Source organism: Sciurus carolinensis, chromosome 12, assembly GCF_902686445.1.
Source record: "Sciurus carolinensis chromosome 12, mSciCar1.2, whole genome shotgun sequence".
Classification (NCBI taxonomy): domain Eukaryota; kingdom Metazoa; phylum Chordata; class Mammalia; order Rodentia; family Sciuridae; genus Sciurus; species Sciurus carolinensis.
Window position 1 is genome coordinate 47278609 of NC_062224.1, and position 16223 is coordinate 47294831.

Sequence of the window (16223 nt, forward strand, 5' to 3'; positions counted from 1 at the left end):
AAGGTTGCTGCTGAGAACCAGGTTTCATTTGGGTCACATGTGGGTGAGGCAGCCTCAGCTAGAGTTGTCCAGGTCGCTGCCTTTAGTGAGGAAGCACGTGGTTGATCCTCTCCCTTCCGCTCTCCAGTGACCCTGTGGCCTCCTGACCTCCTTTCCCCTTCTCTCTTGTTGTTGCTATAGTGTTCCCTAAAGGTCCATGTGCTAACGACCTAGTTCCCAGAGGCGTGGGGAGGTGCTGTGGGCCATCAGGAGGTAGAACCTAGAAGGAGGTTCTTAGATTAATGTGGGCATGCCATTGAAGGTGACTGTGGGACCCTGGATCCTTTCTGTCTCTTTTTTTTGCTTCCTGGTTTATGGGATTTGAGGCGTTTTTCTTTGCCACTTGCTCCCACCATGCAGTGCAACCCACTCCAGAGGTCCAAAGCAATGGAGGCTAACTGATCTTAGACTAGCACCTCCAGAACAATGAACCAAAATAACTTTTTCTCTTGATAAGTTAATAGCCTCAGGTATTTCATTATAGTAACCTGAAGTTGACTAATACACTATTTCTAAGGGAGCCCCAATGTGGTCCATATGTGCTGTGGTTTAAATATTAGGTATCCCCCAGAAGCTCATGTATGAGATAATGCAAGAAAGTTTAGAGGTGAAATGATAGGGTTGTGAAAGCCTTAACCCAATCAGTGAATTTATCCAATGATACAGATTAACTGGATTATAACTATAGCTAGGTAGGATGTGACTGGGGAAGTGGGTCATTGGGGGTGTGCCTTCGGTGTATGTATTCTGTACAAGCTAAGTGGAGCATCTCTCTCTCTCTCTCTCTCTTTCTCTCTCTCTCTCTCTCTCTCTCTCTTTCTGCTTCCTGGATGCCATGTCCCCATGCTTTCCTCTGCTACATCTTTCATGTGCCATGATGTTCTGCCTCATCTCAGGCCCCAAAGAATGGAGTCAGCTGTCTGTTAACTGATACCTCTGACACTGTGAGCTCTAAAATAAACTTTTCCTCCTCTAATTGTTCTTGTAAGGTCTTTTGGTCACAGCAATGAAAAAAACTGAGTAAAACAATACACTTCTGCTATACTGAGGATTCCTCCCTGAACAGAATCCGAAGGTTTCCCAGGTAGGCAGACACTCTTTTGCTAGCTGGTTGTGTGAATTTTTGTGACATCATTGCATATAAAGGACTACTAGCTGCTTGAGGGTCCATGCTGGATTCTGGAAGGCGTACAACATTGTGCCTCTTCATATGATGCACACTCTTCAATACAGACGCATTGCAGAGGACTCACAGGTCCTGGAAGTCCCAGTACGATGATGGAAAGGAAGTGGGTCTGTAGTGGCCATTTGTCTTATGTTGGAAGAAATTATTTTCACATTTAAAACATCTTATGTTTAAAATGTGATATTTTTTCTATTTGGAAAAAGTAATATATTTTATTGTGAATTTCAAGTTTTGGAAATTTAGATGATTTTTCTTCCATTTTGGGAACACAGAGGAAATGTCTAGGCTTCCTAATGAAATCTTTGTTTTTCATTCATCTTGAAGATATTAAATGGTCCCTACAGATCTCTCAGGGTGTGGCTAGAGTTTGTGCCAAGGAAATAGATGTATTGAATACAGCTGAGGGGCTCTGGCACTCCCTGTCCCCAAAGGAACTAGGTTACCTCCTTTCCCTGAATTCTGAAGATTCATATAGGGCAGCAGAGTTTTCTCAAGACTCCCACTGATGACCCTCGGGAGATAGTTACCCTTTTTGTATCTCAGTGATTTGTATAAAATGAAAATTATGTTACTCAAAGTTGTTACAAGGAGTATTTTGAAAACAAAAGTGTCCTAAATGCAAAATCTTATTCATACTTCTTCAGTGATTCCACATGCCCATCGGTTCCAACAATTAACAGCCAATTTTTCTGAATGTAACTATTATATGCTTAGCATTGCCAAAGGGATTATGGGATATTATGAAAGGGTAGTGCATGCCTGTACTCCCAGTGACTTGGGAGGCTGAGGCAGGAAGATTGCAAGTCCAAAGTCAGCCTCAGCAACTTAGCTAGACCCTGTCTCTAAATAAAATATATTTAAAAAGGGCTGGGGATGCGGCTCAGTAGTTCAAACCCTGATAACCCCCGGCACCAAAAAAAAAAAAAAAAAAAAAAAAAAAAAATTGCCAAAGTAAGAAATGTGGCTTAGAGTGTAGACTTCAAGGAGCTTATTGACCTAATCCTAAAATACATTCGAGCCATGAATTCAGAGAAAAGACCTACTGGAGTTAGAGGAACAGAGCTTTATGTCAACGGGGCTGAACTTGATTAGGCCACAGGGAATGTCCCAGGTTGCCAAGCTTGGGAAAAAATCTGAAGCAAAGCTACGCAAGGGGAAGTGGCATATTGGGTTCAGGAGGCAGCAAGAAAAATGGCAGATTGGACCAGAGAGTGTTAAGAAATGACAGAGAATAAGTTGGGATCTGTAGGGACAAAGATGCTGAAGGAGGAGGGTTCCAAGAGTCAGGCAGCTGAGTCCCCAGAGAAGGAACACACCAAAATAAGTTGCTCTCTGCACTCAAATATCCAACTGTCTGATTAACAGATTTGGTAACCTGCTGATGAAGTAGTTGTGAGGAGAAAATAAAAATCTATTTCCAAATGTCTTAGAAACTATAATAGGGAATATAGATGTGGCTCATCATTAATGCACTTTGGTTAAATAATGATAACCCAGAGATAGAAGTAATCTTTCCCTCTTGAATTTCTGAGAATATTGTGGAAAATTATCCAGGAAAATACATTTTTCATTCTAAATTACTATTTATAGAAACACTGAATAAATAAAGCATTTGAGAAAGTAAATAGTAGGGTTGCCTGCTTAGAAATTTCATGAGTTTTGCTAAAAAATGGATCAATCAAATTGTAAGGTCAGCCAATTTCCCATTACCTTGAATTGTTTGGAGTTGGGCTTCTGTTTTTTTTAAATCTTTCCCCTAGTCTTTGAATGGCCGGCGCCAGGCACATGCCAACCTCACTCATTAACTTGGTGCCATCGGTTTTAATGAAGCAGGAGATTTGGCTAAGAATGGGGACTGTGAGACAGATGGACGGCTGGAAAATAATAGTGAAAAATGCATATTTATAGGTTTCTGTAAGCACAGATTATTGACTTAGTGCAGCCTAATGGATTCTATATTTTTCAAATTTTTTCCCAGTCATCTTATAGAATTATTTTTCAATTCTTATATGAGCTTCAGAAGCTTTTTTGCCATGGTTCACGATGCCTGTTAAATGGTCCCAGGATTATAATCTACTATTTATTTATTTTTTAACAAGGTTCAGTTAAGATTTTTTCAAGTTTGTACATGTAAGAAAGCTGGTGGGCGTGAAGTGAACCCACAGTAAAACCTGGGCAGTTGTCACAAGAGTGTGCAGAAGGGTGCTTTAGGTGCTATAATGGGATCCATCAACCTGATCAGTGCGGCCTTGTAAGTGATAAGCTTATTTGTTGGTGTAACAAACCTCAGTTTAGTGTATTCTCTAGGTCTGATTCCATTCGATGTGAGCCTACTATTTTCACCTAAATTTAGAATAAGTCAGCTTCAAACCACTCTGCTCTAGGACAGATACATACGGACAGATAACTGGACAAGAGAAAACCCAGGAGCAGAGCCACCCTACCGTGTGGACCATTAGAGGGAGTCATCCATGAATGTAGCAAAAGGCATCTTGGGAATATCTCTTTGGGGTCTGAGATCCTCAGCCCACTGCTAGAGGTAATCAGAGTCCCTTTAGATGGACAGCAGATTCCTGGCCAAACTAATAAAACATGCAGGTTTAAGGCTGAAAACAACTTTGTCATGGGAATGCCTAAGTGGTTTTTGAACTTGACAGGTTTAATTTAAATGGATGTTGTAATAACATGGGGAAGTCTCAGGATGTTGGGCTAACAGCACAATTTCATCTCTTTGGTCCCATTAGATTTTCCATCAGGACTTCCCTGAGGAAGCAGAAATACTCTCTCTGGCAGTGTTGAGCTGGGATGTACTGTGAATGCACCGACTAGGAAAAGAAAGCCTGTGTGGAATATAGTTCATCAAACTGTGGCAGGCAGGCCTCTTAAGGTTGCACACCATGTGCTTTCCTTGACTCCAAGGTCTCATGTTTGAATGAGCAGCCATTTCAGAGCTTTAGGAACTAGGTCTCCTCACATTGAAAATGGAAATCTTATTCCTTCCAGGACTGGAACATTCCAGAAGTGATTTTTCAAGTCTTAACCTTGTGCTATTACAACATCATTGAAACTAAGTCAGGGCGAAGTGAAGACATTTAAATGGAAATATTTATTTGCTTAAAATGTAGCTTAGTTTTCCCTCTCCAACTCTGAGGAGGGATTTGGGGAGGAAAACAGACAAGATGACACGAGAATTTTGACATTCACTGCAAATCCTGGGGAGCCGGTGCCACGCATCCTTGGTTGGGTTCCAGTTCAGGAAACCTCGCATCCTTTTTTCCACTCAGATAGTTCTCTGCCCTCACAGTGTTTCTTCCAGCCTTGCCTAAGGAGGAGGGGAAGCAGGAACAGCAGAAAGAAATGTGACAATCCAAATATTCTTATGCTAAAATGGTGGAATGAGACAGATATCATTACCCTATGTACATGTATGATTACACGAATGGTACGAATCTACATTATGCACAACCATAGAAACAAAATGATGTACCCCATTTGTGTACAATGAATCAAAATGCAGTCTGTAAAAATAATTAATTAATTAATTAATTAATTAATTAAAATCTATAGAGAAACTTGGATTCCCCAAGTGGGTGGGCTGATTAGCAATGTTCACTGGAAATACCACCTCAGAGATGACAGCCAAGCCCAGCTAACCAATGGCTGGTGCCGGTGTTCCACTGAGTTATCATGTACAAGACACGCAAGAGTCCATCTCCTCTCTTGCTGCTCCTATTCATTTCCTGTAAAATCGTGCTTTCCTCCAAAATCTTATCCAAATCAAGAGCAAATCCATGCTCCCTCTCCTCTGGTGTATTGACTGGATGACCCTTACTGGTTCACATTAGAAATTATCTCCTTCTCCATTATTTGGGACCCCTTCATGTAAAAATGCAAAATTTCCTGGCTCAATCGCCCTCTCCTTCCTGCACTTGTCACCTCTACTGTGTTCCTGAACACCCACCCACACACCAATGAAGAAGAGTCACTTAACAGTGTTGGACCACGCCACAGAGGCCAGTTTGCAAAGACCATCTCAGTCATGATGAACAGACACATGGTAGGTTTTGCCCATGTCGGTCCAAGTCTCCTAGGGAAAGGCTCTTACCAATAGTCCATCCCTTGTGTCTCTTTAACAATTTTCTTGGCACAGATAATTGCATCTGTGAGATCGTCCGTGATTAAGGCTGCAAAAAGAGGAGACATGAGGGTCAGCTAAGACTACTTTTTGAGGGGACTTTATGTCAGGTTTTCTTCAAGTTCCTCACTGTGTTTGGAACCAGAGGGTTGGAAGAGCTAAGACTTTGCCTACAGAGCCATGTTCTCTTAATGTTCTGCTTCTTCACCAGTGAAATATGCTCCCTCAATCCCCCACAGGATCATACCTAAGATCATACCCATCTGGGGCTGCCTAAAATTTCAGAAGGACTTGGGGGAAATGTTTTAGAGAAGACAAAATGAGAGAATGATTTTCGTATCGTAAAGAAACACTCAGGCAAGATGGGACAGCACCACATTTTCTCTATTCAAGTTAGTTTGACAAGTAAGAACTCTTTATAGGTCAAAATTAAACTTTTGTCTATTGCCATGTAGATAATTTTTATCCAGGGTATTTTACACATGCGGGAAATTTGAAGTTTTAAACCAAATGCACTGATCTTTATTACTTTTTCTATTGCTTCTAACAAAACAAATCTTTCAACTGAAATATATTCATCAATATCAGTGTTCATTCCTGCTTCTTGATAAGATGTCTCAAAATCCTCAACACAAATATGACAGAAAAAAATCAAATAAATATAAAAAGTTCAACATCACATCTGTTGCAAGCTGGATTCTCCAGGGGCAGATGCTGGGATGGGTTGGGGGTGCAAGATATTTATTAGATAGTCACACGTGTGAAAAAATAAAGAGGAATCAGGAGCAGGCGGGCGGATATGTCCTCTTGTGATATGAAATCAATGAAGCTAAAGGCAACCTGGGCAGGAGCTGTGGAGTGAATATTGCCCATTTGAGTTGCTCAGCGGGACCCAACAGGCTATGTGAAGATCCCTCTGCGTCACTCAGTCCCAGTGTGGGCTCCCCACCTTCACTGAGGGAGCCATCTGTAGCTAAGGGAGACCCTGAAGAAGGTAGTAGGTTGGCTGTCTGATCATCACCCAAATGCAGTTGGGGCAATGGTCTTTCCTTAGAATGGGTCCACCTTTAAGACCACGGTGACTGCCAATCAAGAACAGAAAATTCCACAAATCCAACATGGTATCATTTTTCAATTAAGCAAAGATTTTTTTTAAAAGAGAATTAAATAATGCTTAATGTTGACAAGGGTGCAATGAGAAAGGCATTCTAGAGTACTTGCTGGTGAGAGGGTAATGGGTCCAGCTCTTCAGAAAAAGCAGTGGAGTAGCACAGGTAAAGAGCCTCAAATAGGCTCTTTCTGAATCTATCCTGTGGAAATTGGAGCTCTAGACAAAGATTTGTTTCCAAAGTGGTTTACTGTCATTTTATTTATAAAAGTTAAGATGGAAAAATCTACCTCATACTAAGGATGTTGAGATTAATCATAATAACATTATACAATGAAACAAGGAAGGATCAAAATCATATTTTCACAGGATGTTTAATAATATAGGGGAGATGTTCCCAATGTAGCATTAAATTTCCAATATTGTAATAATATTTGTTGAGCGCTACACTATCTGATATGTTGGCCATAACTTGTATCCATTGACAGATAAATGGATAAAGAATATAGGATATATAATGGAATATTATGCAGCTATGAAAAGAATGAAATTCTGACATTGATGACAACATGAATGAACTTGGAGGACATTATGCTAAATGAAGGAAGTGAGACATAGAAAGAAAAATACAAGTGAGCTCACTTGTAAGTGTAATCCAAAAAACTGAACTTACAGAAGCAAAGAATAGAACAGAGGTTGCCAGGAGCTAGGGGGTGGGGGAAATGCAATGTTGATTGAAAGGTACCAACTGTCAATTATAAGGTGAAGAAACTCTGGGGATCTAATGTGTAACAATGAGGACTGTAGTTAATAATACTCTATGCATTGTATACTTAAAGTGGGAAATAAATCTTAAGTGTTATCACACACACACACACACACAAACACAAAAAGGAACTATGAGAGGCAATGCATATGTTGATTAATTTGATTTTAGTAACCATTTCACAATGTACATATACACTAAACCATCACACTATATACCTTAAATATATAGAAATATATAATGTCAAGCATTCTTCAATAAAACTGGAAGGAAATTTAAAAATAATACATAATAAACGTAATTAGCTTTAAACAATTAAAACATCATTTCCTCAGTTGCTCTGACTACATTTCAGTTGCTTTATAGCCACTCATAGTTAGTGATTCTCCTATTGGATAGTGTAGATGGAGGATACTGCCATCATTACAGAAAGTTCTATTGGAAAGCACTGGTTTAGAAAACAAAAGAGTTATAAATTTATAGTATTTTAAGAATTAGCTCTTATGAGATCATTAATGCTCTTAAATCTTTGCTGTGTATTTTCTAAAAGACTTTTACAATAGAAATGCATTATTATTATTCCCCTAAAAGAAATCCCCCAAAATAATATTAGCCTAAAATTCTGAAATTTCAATAGAGCACTGTAATACCAAATTGTTTTGTGAATTTAGTTAAAGGTGGAATTTTTCCTTGGTATACTGGTTTAGTTAAGTAAGGTTTCCTGCATATGGAATATTATACATTAAGGAAGTTGATAATAATATAAACACTTTATTTACCTTTGAGGATATTCAAGTTTGTTCGGCATCTGATACACATTCAGATTTCTTAGAAGTACTGTATTTTGCATACATTAGCACTTGATAGGTGCTGAGATATTGTGACTTGTGTTTAGAAAAGGTAGGGCATAAAATCCTAGGAAAAGTAGAATAAGTGAGATCTCAAGAAATGGAAAGGACACAGAATATAGGCAGCGAAGAAGCAGCAGATCATATTCTGTTATTCCCAGGAGTGGAGCACATCCCAAGTTTTTACAAAAAGCAAGGTTTGCTTGGCTTGAGACACCCTGTAAGGATTCACAGGAGGCTTAGGGGATGCAGACCCAGGAAGAGATCACCACAGTGTGAAGTTTTTTTCAGTCTCCAACTTTGTTACTGCATTTACACAATTGAGATGTTTTAAAAATGCTCATCAGATTTGACTGAAAGGAAAGTGTATTAAGAGGCTGGGAACTGGGAAATGAACCTAGCACAGTACTGAGATGTGAAAACACAACAAAATCGCCACAGAGGGGCAGCAGAGGGGCAGAAATGAGCTAAGACAGCAGATTTTTAGAAGGATTCATGCCAGTAATTGTTTCTGCTCAATTTACTTTAAATAGACAATTCTGCCCAGTCAAAGATGACTAAAGAAAGGGTTATGCTGGAAGGCCGAACGGCATTTGATAGAATAGTTTATTCTCCCACATCTAACAACAGAAAACAGCAACAATCTATTCAAAAAGAACTGCTTTTTTTTAAGTTGTTAGTTCTATTTCAAAATCTCTCTCTCTCCCCAGCACCCTCCTACCTCCCAACCAAGTAACAGTTACCACGCCCATGGTTTACATCTCTTTCTCCTCTCTAAAGTGACAAAGGCCAACTTATACACCAGGTTGATAAGAACTAAGATTGATTTAAGTGGACTAGACAACATAGAAGAGTCAGTAATCTTCGTTTTTCTCAACATCTCTTATTTAACAAGGCTTGTGGCTATTTAAGAAAAATAAAAATTGCCCTTAGATCAGGAATTTGGTAAACCATGTGCATATATATTTATACGTGTGTACGTGTGGATGTGTACACTTTTAATTTATACATGTGAACATTGTCTTAGTCCATCTGCTGTGAATCTAACAAAATACCTGAGACCAAGTAATTTATAAAGAATAGAAGTTTACTTGTCTCATGGTTCTGGAGGCTGGGAAGTCCAAGAAACAAGGTGCTGGTATCTGCTCACAATCATGTGAGGGCCTTCCTGCTGTATTATAACAAGTGGGAGGGTATTACATGATGGGACAGAGCCAGCATGTCAGCTGGGATCCCCTTTCCTCTTCTCATGAAGATGCTAATCCCATCATGGGTACCCTAATGATCTCATCTAATCTTAATTATCCCCCAAAGGCTCCATCTCCAAATACCACTCATATATGAATTATGTTTTCAACACGTGGACTTTTGGAAAACACATTCAAACCATAGCAAACACAGTTTTTAAATATCTGGCTAAGTAGTTTGAAGAAGATAGGCAGGAATTTTAGGAATACAACTTGGAATGGGAAGATATTATATAATTTCAGAAATGGACATGAGGTACTCGTACACTACACGTATATTAATATCAAATCACTTGTAAACTTACCCTAAGGCTGACTTGTTCTCAGGTTCCCATGACAAATGTACCTACTTCTGTCATACATAGCACCAAATGACAGGTTCATAACTAAAGCCTCTCTGGCTGAGTCATGTCTCTGAGAGGTGATTCGGATAAAAAAAACCAATCTATTTTTTTTTTGTATTTTAGAGCTATATCTGAAAATTTCATCCTCTTTATGATGAGAAAACAGTTATGAATGTTCTTTCACTTCCAACCATAAACCATCCAACGCTTTAATTCCCTAGAACCAAAGATCATCTTGCAGATAGACATTCTCCCCAAACTTCCTTCATTGGAATCACACTGAACAATGATCCCTTAGTAAACTGCATGTAAAGTCAGTCAAGTCCATGATGGAGTAACTGGTTTCCTTTCCGCCGTACACAACTAGAAAATATATGAAGAGATTATTTTCAGATATTGAACAACTGGCAGTCTAGAGTCATGATCTGTGATAGATAAAAAACAAATGAGCTGACTCTTACGTGTGCCATGACTTTCTGCTCAGAAGAAACCCAGGAGGTAGAACCAGGCAGGGGATGGCAAACTAGGTAAACAGAGATCAGAGGCCATGGCAGCTGGGATTTGTGGAGAAGAATATCTTTACATAGCTACTCAGAAGAGGAGTATGAGAAACCTGCTAGGAGACCACCCAGCCTTTGGCCGAAGACTCACTGGGGTATGTGAAGGGTAAGACTCCATGAACCTAGGCACAGCTCGAGGACAGGAGCTGGACAATTTCAGAGCCCATGCAGGGCTGGGAGACATTTGATTTCTGACCAGCTAGAGGGAAGAGACCTTCCTGAATCCTTAGAACATGCAAAAAAGACACCAGAAGGACCATGCTTTTGATGGTAAGACTAACTCACCATACTGTGAAGACTACTCTCGGATTTCTCTAGTGACGTTTAAGAGCTTATCGAATTACAATTCAGCTGGGCTGTCTCAAAAGAAAAAAAGAAAAAAGGACTGGGGATGTGGCTCAGTGGTTAAGCGCCCCTGAGTTCAACCCCAGTACAAAAAAAAAATAAAAGATTACCGATTCATTCCCCATTATTAACCAGTCAAGCCAAGAACAATGGAATATCTTTAACAATTGAGAGGAAAATAAAGCCTGCCTTAAAAATGTAAATGAAATAGAGACATTTTCAGACAGTGAAAGCTGAAAGAACTCTAGATCTTCACTCCAAAAGGACAACCAAAATAGCTATAGGAAATTCTTTAGGTTGAAAGAAAGTAAAATCACTGAACTATCTGCCCAAATGAATCCACCACCAGAATTAGCAGAGTTGGAGAAGGTAAATATGTGACAAATACAGTGAAATCATTTTCCTCATTGAAAAAGTCATCTAAAAGAGAAGGGTTAAAAGTAAAAATAGCAAAGATGCAGGTAAATGCTCTTGTCTAGTCCCCAGTTTTGACTTGCAAGTGCCCACCAGCTATTTCTTTACTAATGTGATTGACCCAACAGGGAGGGGTTGAAAAGTCACCTAGTAGGAAGATGAAGACACCTTCACCTTCTGTTCAGCACAGAAAATCAGAAACTGGAGATGCAGCATTTGCCAACACTTAGTAAGTTTCCATGGATAAAACATGGCAAATTTGTTTCAACTATACCCAGAAGGAAAAACAAATTTAAAGGAAGAAAGCAATGAGGAGGTAGATTTTTGGTTCCTAAAACAAAATATTCTATGTTAAGGACTGATCAACACCTGTGTGATCTGCCTCAGGAGGCCATGACCTTGTCTTATTAATGTAGGGATAAGAACAATTCCCTAGATAAATTAATGTATTGTTCAATCATTTATACATTCAAACTAATGATCTTATATGTGGCAAAGAGAAATTAAAATACAGTTGATTTCTTGTTGCCTAAGAACTCACCATAGAATATTTTATGACTCTCTGACTTGTATGCCCTTGTACCTCGTTCTTTATGCAGGTAAATATTTATTGAGCACCTACAATGGCCAAGCAGCATTGTAGGCAGTGAGGGTGTATGAGTCAATGAAATAGACACAATTCCTTGCCCCTAGGGTGGAGCAAGACCATCATACTCTGAACTCTGTCCTTCTGCCTCTTCAGTGGCTCTTACATCTGTCCCTTCTTCTCCATGCCCCCAGCCATGACCAACTTCAGGGCTTTTTATCTCTTATTTAAGCACTTGCCATTTCAATGGCTGCTTATTTAATCTGCCCTTGCAGGCAGATGAGTCTTTATTAAGCAGAACTTCATTGCCTTACCTCTACTGCTTCCTTTTTTTTTTTTTTTTTTTTTATTGTGAACAAATGGGATACATGTTCTTTCTCTGTCTACTGCTTCCTACAGCAGAAAGAAATCAGTACAAGCTCCTCAGCCTGGCTTTCAGTGCCCTACATGATCAGGTAGCATTTCCAACCCTGCTTTCTGGAATCCTCTTCTACATTCCCTTTATTCCAGTTGAGAAGAACGTCACTACTCCTGGTCATGCCCCAACCCTTCCCACACGTTGCTCTCTGCTTTTGTTTTTCCCTTTGCCTAGAAGGACTCTTTTCTAACTCTGAATACCCAACTCTTGTCTTTCTTCGAGTTCCAGGTCAAGTAATATTTTGTCTTCAGAACTTTCCATGATTTTCTTATTAGTATCGCTTTCCCGAGAAGCCTACAGCCATCAATCCACACCTGTTTACAGTCATTTCTTCAGCCCCATGTAAGCACATATTCTCCTTTCTCATTGCATAAAGGTTTGGTAAAGCAGAACTCAGGCCCAAAGCATCTTGGTATCCTCAGTGCTCACACGTGACTTGACTGACAGAAGTAGAAGAGTCAGAAGTGAATTCTACTTTAATTTCTACTGTTTAGGAAATGTAGAAAGTATTCGTTTCATTCCCCACAAAGCTGCTCAAACTACCTTCTTTGGGAGAATTGTTTAGGAAAGGAGCTGGCAAAGAACTTTCTCTTTCTTACCAAAAGTAGAAGGTATCTTTTTATAGGAAAGGGCAGAACTGTCATTTGTCCATTCCCAGATTTTGCACAGGCCTTATTAAGAGTATCCTAGAAAGAATAAGCCATAGGACAAGTAGGTCACAGGGTCCTGAGTGACACCTTGGGGGACTAGTGAATCATTGATTGGCCTGGTACAGACGTGCTTGCCAATCTGAACTCCAAATTTTTGTTAAAGTAGAAAATGGGTGACTGTTCTAACATCGGCTTTCCTGCCTTTGTCCCGGAGGACATCTTTGCAAAACCAAAACTGTACCTGAGCAGGCAACATGACAGTGGTTCTTCTCCTGCAGCTTTGCATCTCTGCACCACGTGTAGCTATTTATCTGAAAAATGCCATAGTCGATGCTGCCATCGTCCACGGCAGTCTGAGCTGTGGTGTTGTAGCGGCTCTCGTAGTAGGCCATGCAGATCCCTGCGGAGGGAAAAGTCCAGGGAAATGCACGCGGCACCTAATCACCCCCTCCGAGTAGACCCTGGGGGAGGGACAGGGCAGGTGGTGCATTCACGGGTGCATGTGGGGTGCAGGAGTGGCACAGGGGTGCAGGGATGCTGCACTTGTGCTGCACACCTGGTCAGTGACTGAGCCCAACCTATTCTAAAAGTCAGGTCCTCCTCACACCATGCCAACAGGGGTGGCATTATTTTCCCCTTCCCTTGCGGGCATCATAAATACAGGAACAAGGAGGTGAGGAAAGAGAGGAAGCCAACAGAGTAAGTGAAGAATATGTGACTACCTAGCAGCCACCTCCGGGAGGGACAGCATGAAAACCCCGGGTATAAACAGGAGGGAGTGTGAATGGCATCTCAAAAGAGAGGTCAAGGATAGAAAGAGAACAAGAATGAAGAAGTCTCACAGTTTCCAAGGCTAAAGCCCTGGTAATTGTCCAGGCCGGCCCTCGCAAATATTTTTGCCAGTTTACAGCGAGTATAGATTTTGGAGTCCGTGACTGTGACCAGGCAGCCAATCAGGGCCACGATGGCAGCAGCCTTCATCCCCAAGGCCTGTCGGAGGCAGAACCTGTCAAAGATCAGGAAACCAGTCAGACAATCTTGATTTATCCTAAGATCACGTCTGCTGCCAATGGGAACTTAAAAAATCTAGCAGCCATGGCCATGAACAGCCCTACCTAGGTCCTTCCTGTCGCTTCTAATCATTCAGAACTTCCATCCAGGGAAAGAAAGAAAATTCAGGGAAGGCTTAGGATTGTGGGGTCTTAATGCTTTCCTGCACAGGTACTTTCGGGTCAATGCTGTGTTCCTAGTTTCTGACAAGCAAAGAATTGAACACTCCTTCATCTATATCGTGTACAACCAGAGAAATGAAAAGTTGTGCCCCATTTGTGTACAATTAATAAAAAATGCAGTCAGTAAAAATAAAAATAATTAAATAAAAAAAAAAAATTCTGGTGTCTGGTGAACAAGCGGGGAGAGATGACAATAGGTCACGAGAGAATGGTGTGGGGTGGGTGGGTGGGGCTATAAACAGGCCCTTTATTTAAAATGGAAGTAGGACCAAGAGCTGCATCTGTTGTTGGTTACCGGTTTTCCTCAAGATCTTCCTTCCTTGAAATAATATGACTTCCCCAATATAACAACCTTGTGGAATGAGGGGGAAGTGAAATGTCTGCTAACTGCTCAGGATACTAACTTGATGTTCATGCAGCTTTTCATCTAGAAGTATTTTCTGTGCCTGCCTAGAAACTTCTCCAGTTATTAGTTTCTATCATTGGGGCTAGTCTCCCTAGTTGAGCAACTAGGCTATAAACAAGAATAAGACTTCAGCAAGACCAAACCAGTCAATCATAATATGGGCTTTCAAGTCACTTAGGCAATAAGGTAACCACATACTGTGAATAGCAATTGTCAGTAAACTGGGCCTACTTTTGCAAATAAAGTTTTATTGAAACCTAGCTTCACTCATTTGGTAATAAAGTGTGTATGGCTGCTTTCTCACTGCAATGGCAGGATTATAAGTTTGTCAGAGACCATTAAGACCACAAAGCTTAAAATATTTATTATCTGGCTCTTTAAAGAAAAAGCATGCTAGTGCCTGGTCTACAGCATCACATTAGGGGCAGATATTCACCATTTAAGATATAGAGGATATGAATAAAGTTAGTTTCCATCTCCTGCCTTAGAATTTTACTTGTCTCAAATAAATCAGAACAAAACTCACAGCAATTCACAGTAGCTAATGTTCTACATCCTTCAAGCCACAGGTTAGGGCTGCCATTGCTATTCTTTGGAACAGCTGACTTCATCAGAGTAATTTTGGTCTTATTGAAAAAGCAGATTTCTGGTGCCTGCTCCAGGGACCAATTTCTCAGGTGATCTGGTGGAAGAAACTGGGCTCTACTTACTCAATCAGTGATTGGCAACTCCCATGAGCTTCCTGCATCCCCTGAAGCCATTTCTGATTCTTACAAGGTAAAAGTGATCCTTTTCTCACTCAAGGACCTTCCTCTAGAGCCTTAGAGAAAGAAGAGTTCTTAACTTCTTTGTTTCCTGTCTCCCAGAGATTCTAGAATTCTACCTTTGGGGACTTAAGGTTGTAGCACCCACACTCTTGTGTTCTGAAGTATGTATCACTACATTCTCTCTTTTTCCATCTTCCCTTTAAAACTCCTCTTCACTACAGAACTTGGCCAGGGCCTCCCATACAAGTGAGAACTCTTATATAAAGTAGAAGTCTCCAAAGTTTATCACAGATCCCACCAATAAGGAAAGCAAAACATGAACCATCAGTAGGTGTACACTAAATCATAAATCACACTTCTGTACCTCTGTGTTAACAAACTACAAAAAATATAAACAAAAAAAAAACTAAAATGAAAAAATGAGATAGAGGTGAAGTTAACATTGAAATATTATTAACAGTACACTATTTCTTTGCTACAATTAAGTTGCTATTAATAAAATATTGAGATCAGTATGCCTTCATCATTTTTGAAAACTTTCGTGTAACACTTTGTGAGTCAGTTATTAAAGGGCTGGTTTCAAAGTTCTTTCACTTCCATGCTCAAATTTAATGACAGATTTGGAATTAATTCTGATCAGGATACGTAAATCTAAGTAGAAGATTATTGGCTATACATTACTAATCATTATATTCTCTTAAATTCCATCAGCCAATAATGCAAAGATTTTGATAAAATTTAGTTTTATGTCTACTAAGTAGTACATTGTGCAGATGTAACGTAATATTACCACTTTATATTGGTACATAAAATATAATTCTCCTATTGTAAACATTATAATTAATAATCTTGTAATATGTTATTTGTACCTTTGTGAGAATCTGTAGGACAAAGTCCCCAAAATGGAATTGCTGGGTCAAAGCAATTGTGTAATTTTGTTAGATATTGCCAGATTTCTTCCACCTGAGTTCATATTAGGAAGATAGGTCTCTCTCATCACTCTCGAGCAATCTGAGAGATGCCAGAAAATTTCAAAATTGACAATCTGAGAGAGGAAGCATGGTATCTCAGCATGGTTTAAATTTCTACGTTATTTCAAGTTGATCAAACATCTTGTCTTTTATATAGGAGACATTTATGGGTCTTCTTCTGTGAAATGTCTCCATATGTTA

The 16223-nt window shown here is 39.8% G+C and overlaps 1 protein-coding gene across 1 annotated transcript; it reads right to left on the reverse strand.

The window, feature by feature from the left end:
• Positions 1–4477: 4477 nt before the first annotated feature.
• On the reverse strand, positions 4478–14938 carry LOC124962409 (lysozyme-like protein 1). Its single transcript, XM_047521736.1, has 5 exons — positions 14916–14938; positions 13489–13652; positions 12888–13046; positions 5331–5409; positions 4478–4547 (listed from the first exon to the last, which is right to left on the reverse strand). The coding sequence occupies exons 2-5, from the start codon at positions 13625–13627 to the stop codon at positions 4478–4480; spliced, it is 447 nt and encodes a 148-aa protein (XP_047377692.1). The 5' UTR covers positions 13628–13652; positions 14916–14938.
• Positions 14939–16223: the final 1285 nt, after the last annotated feature.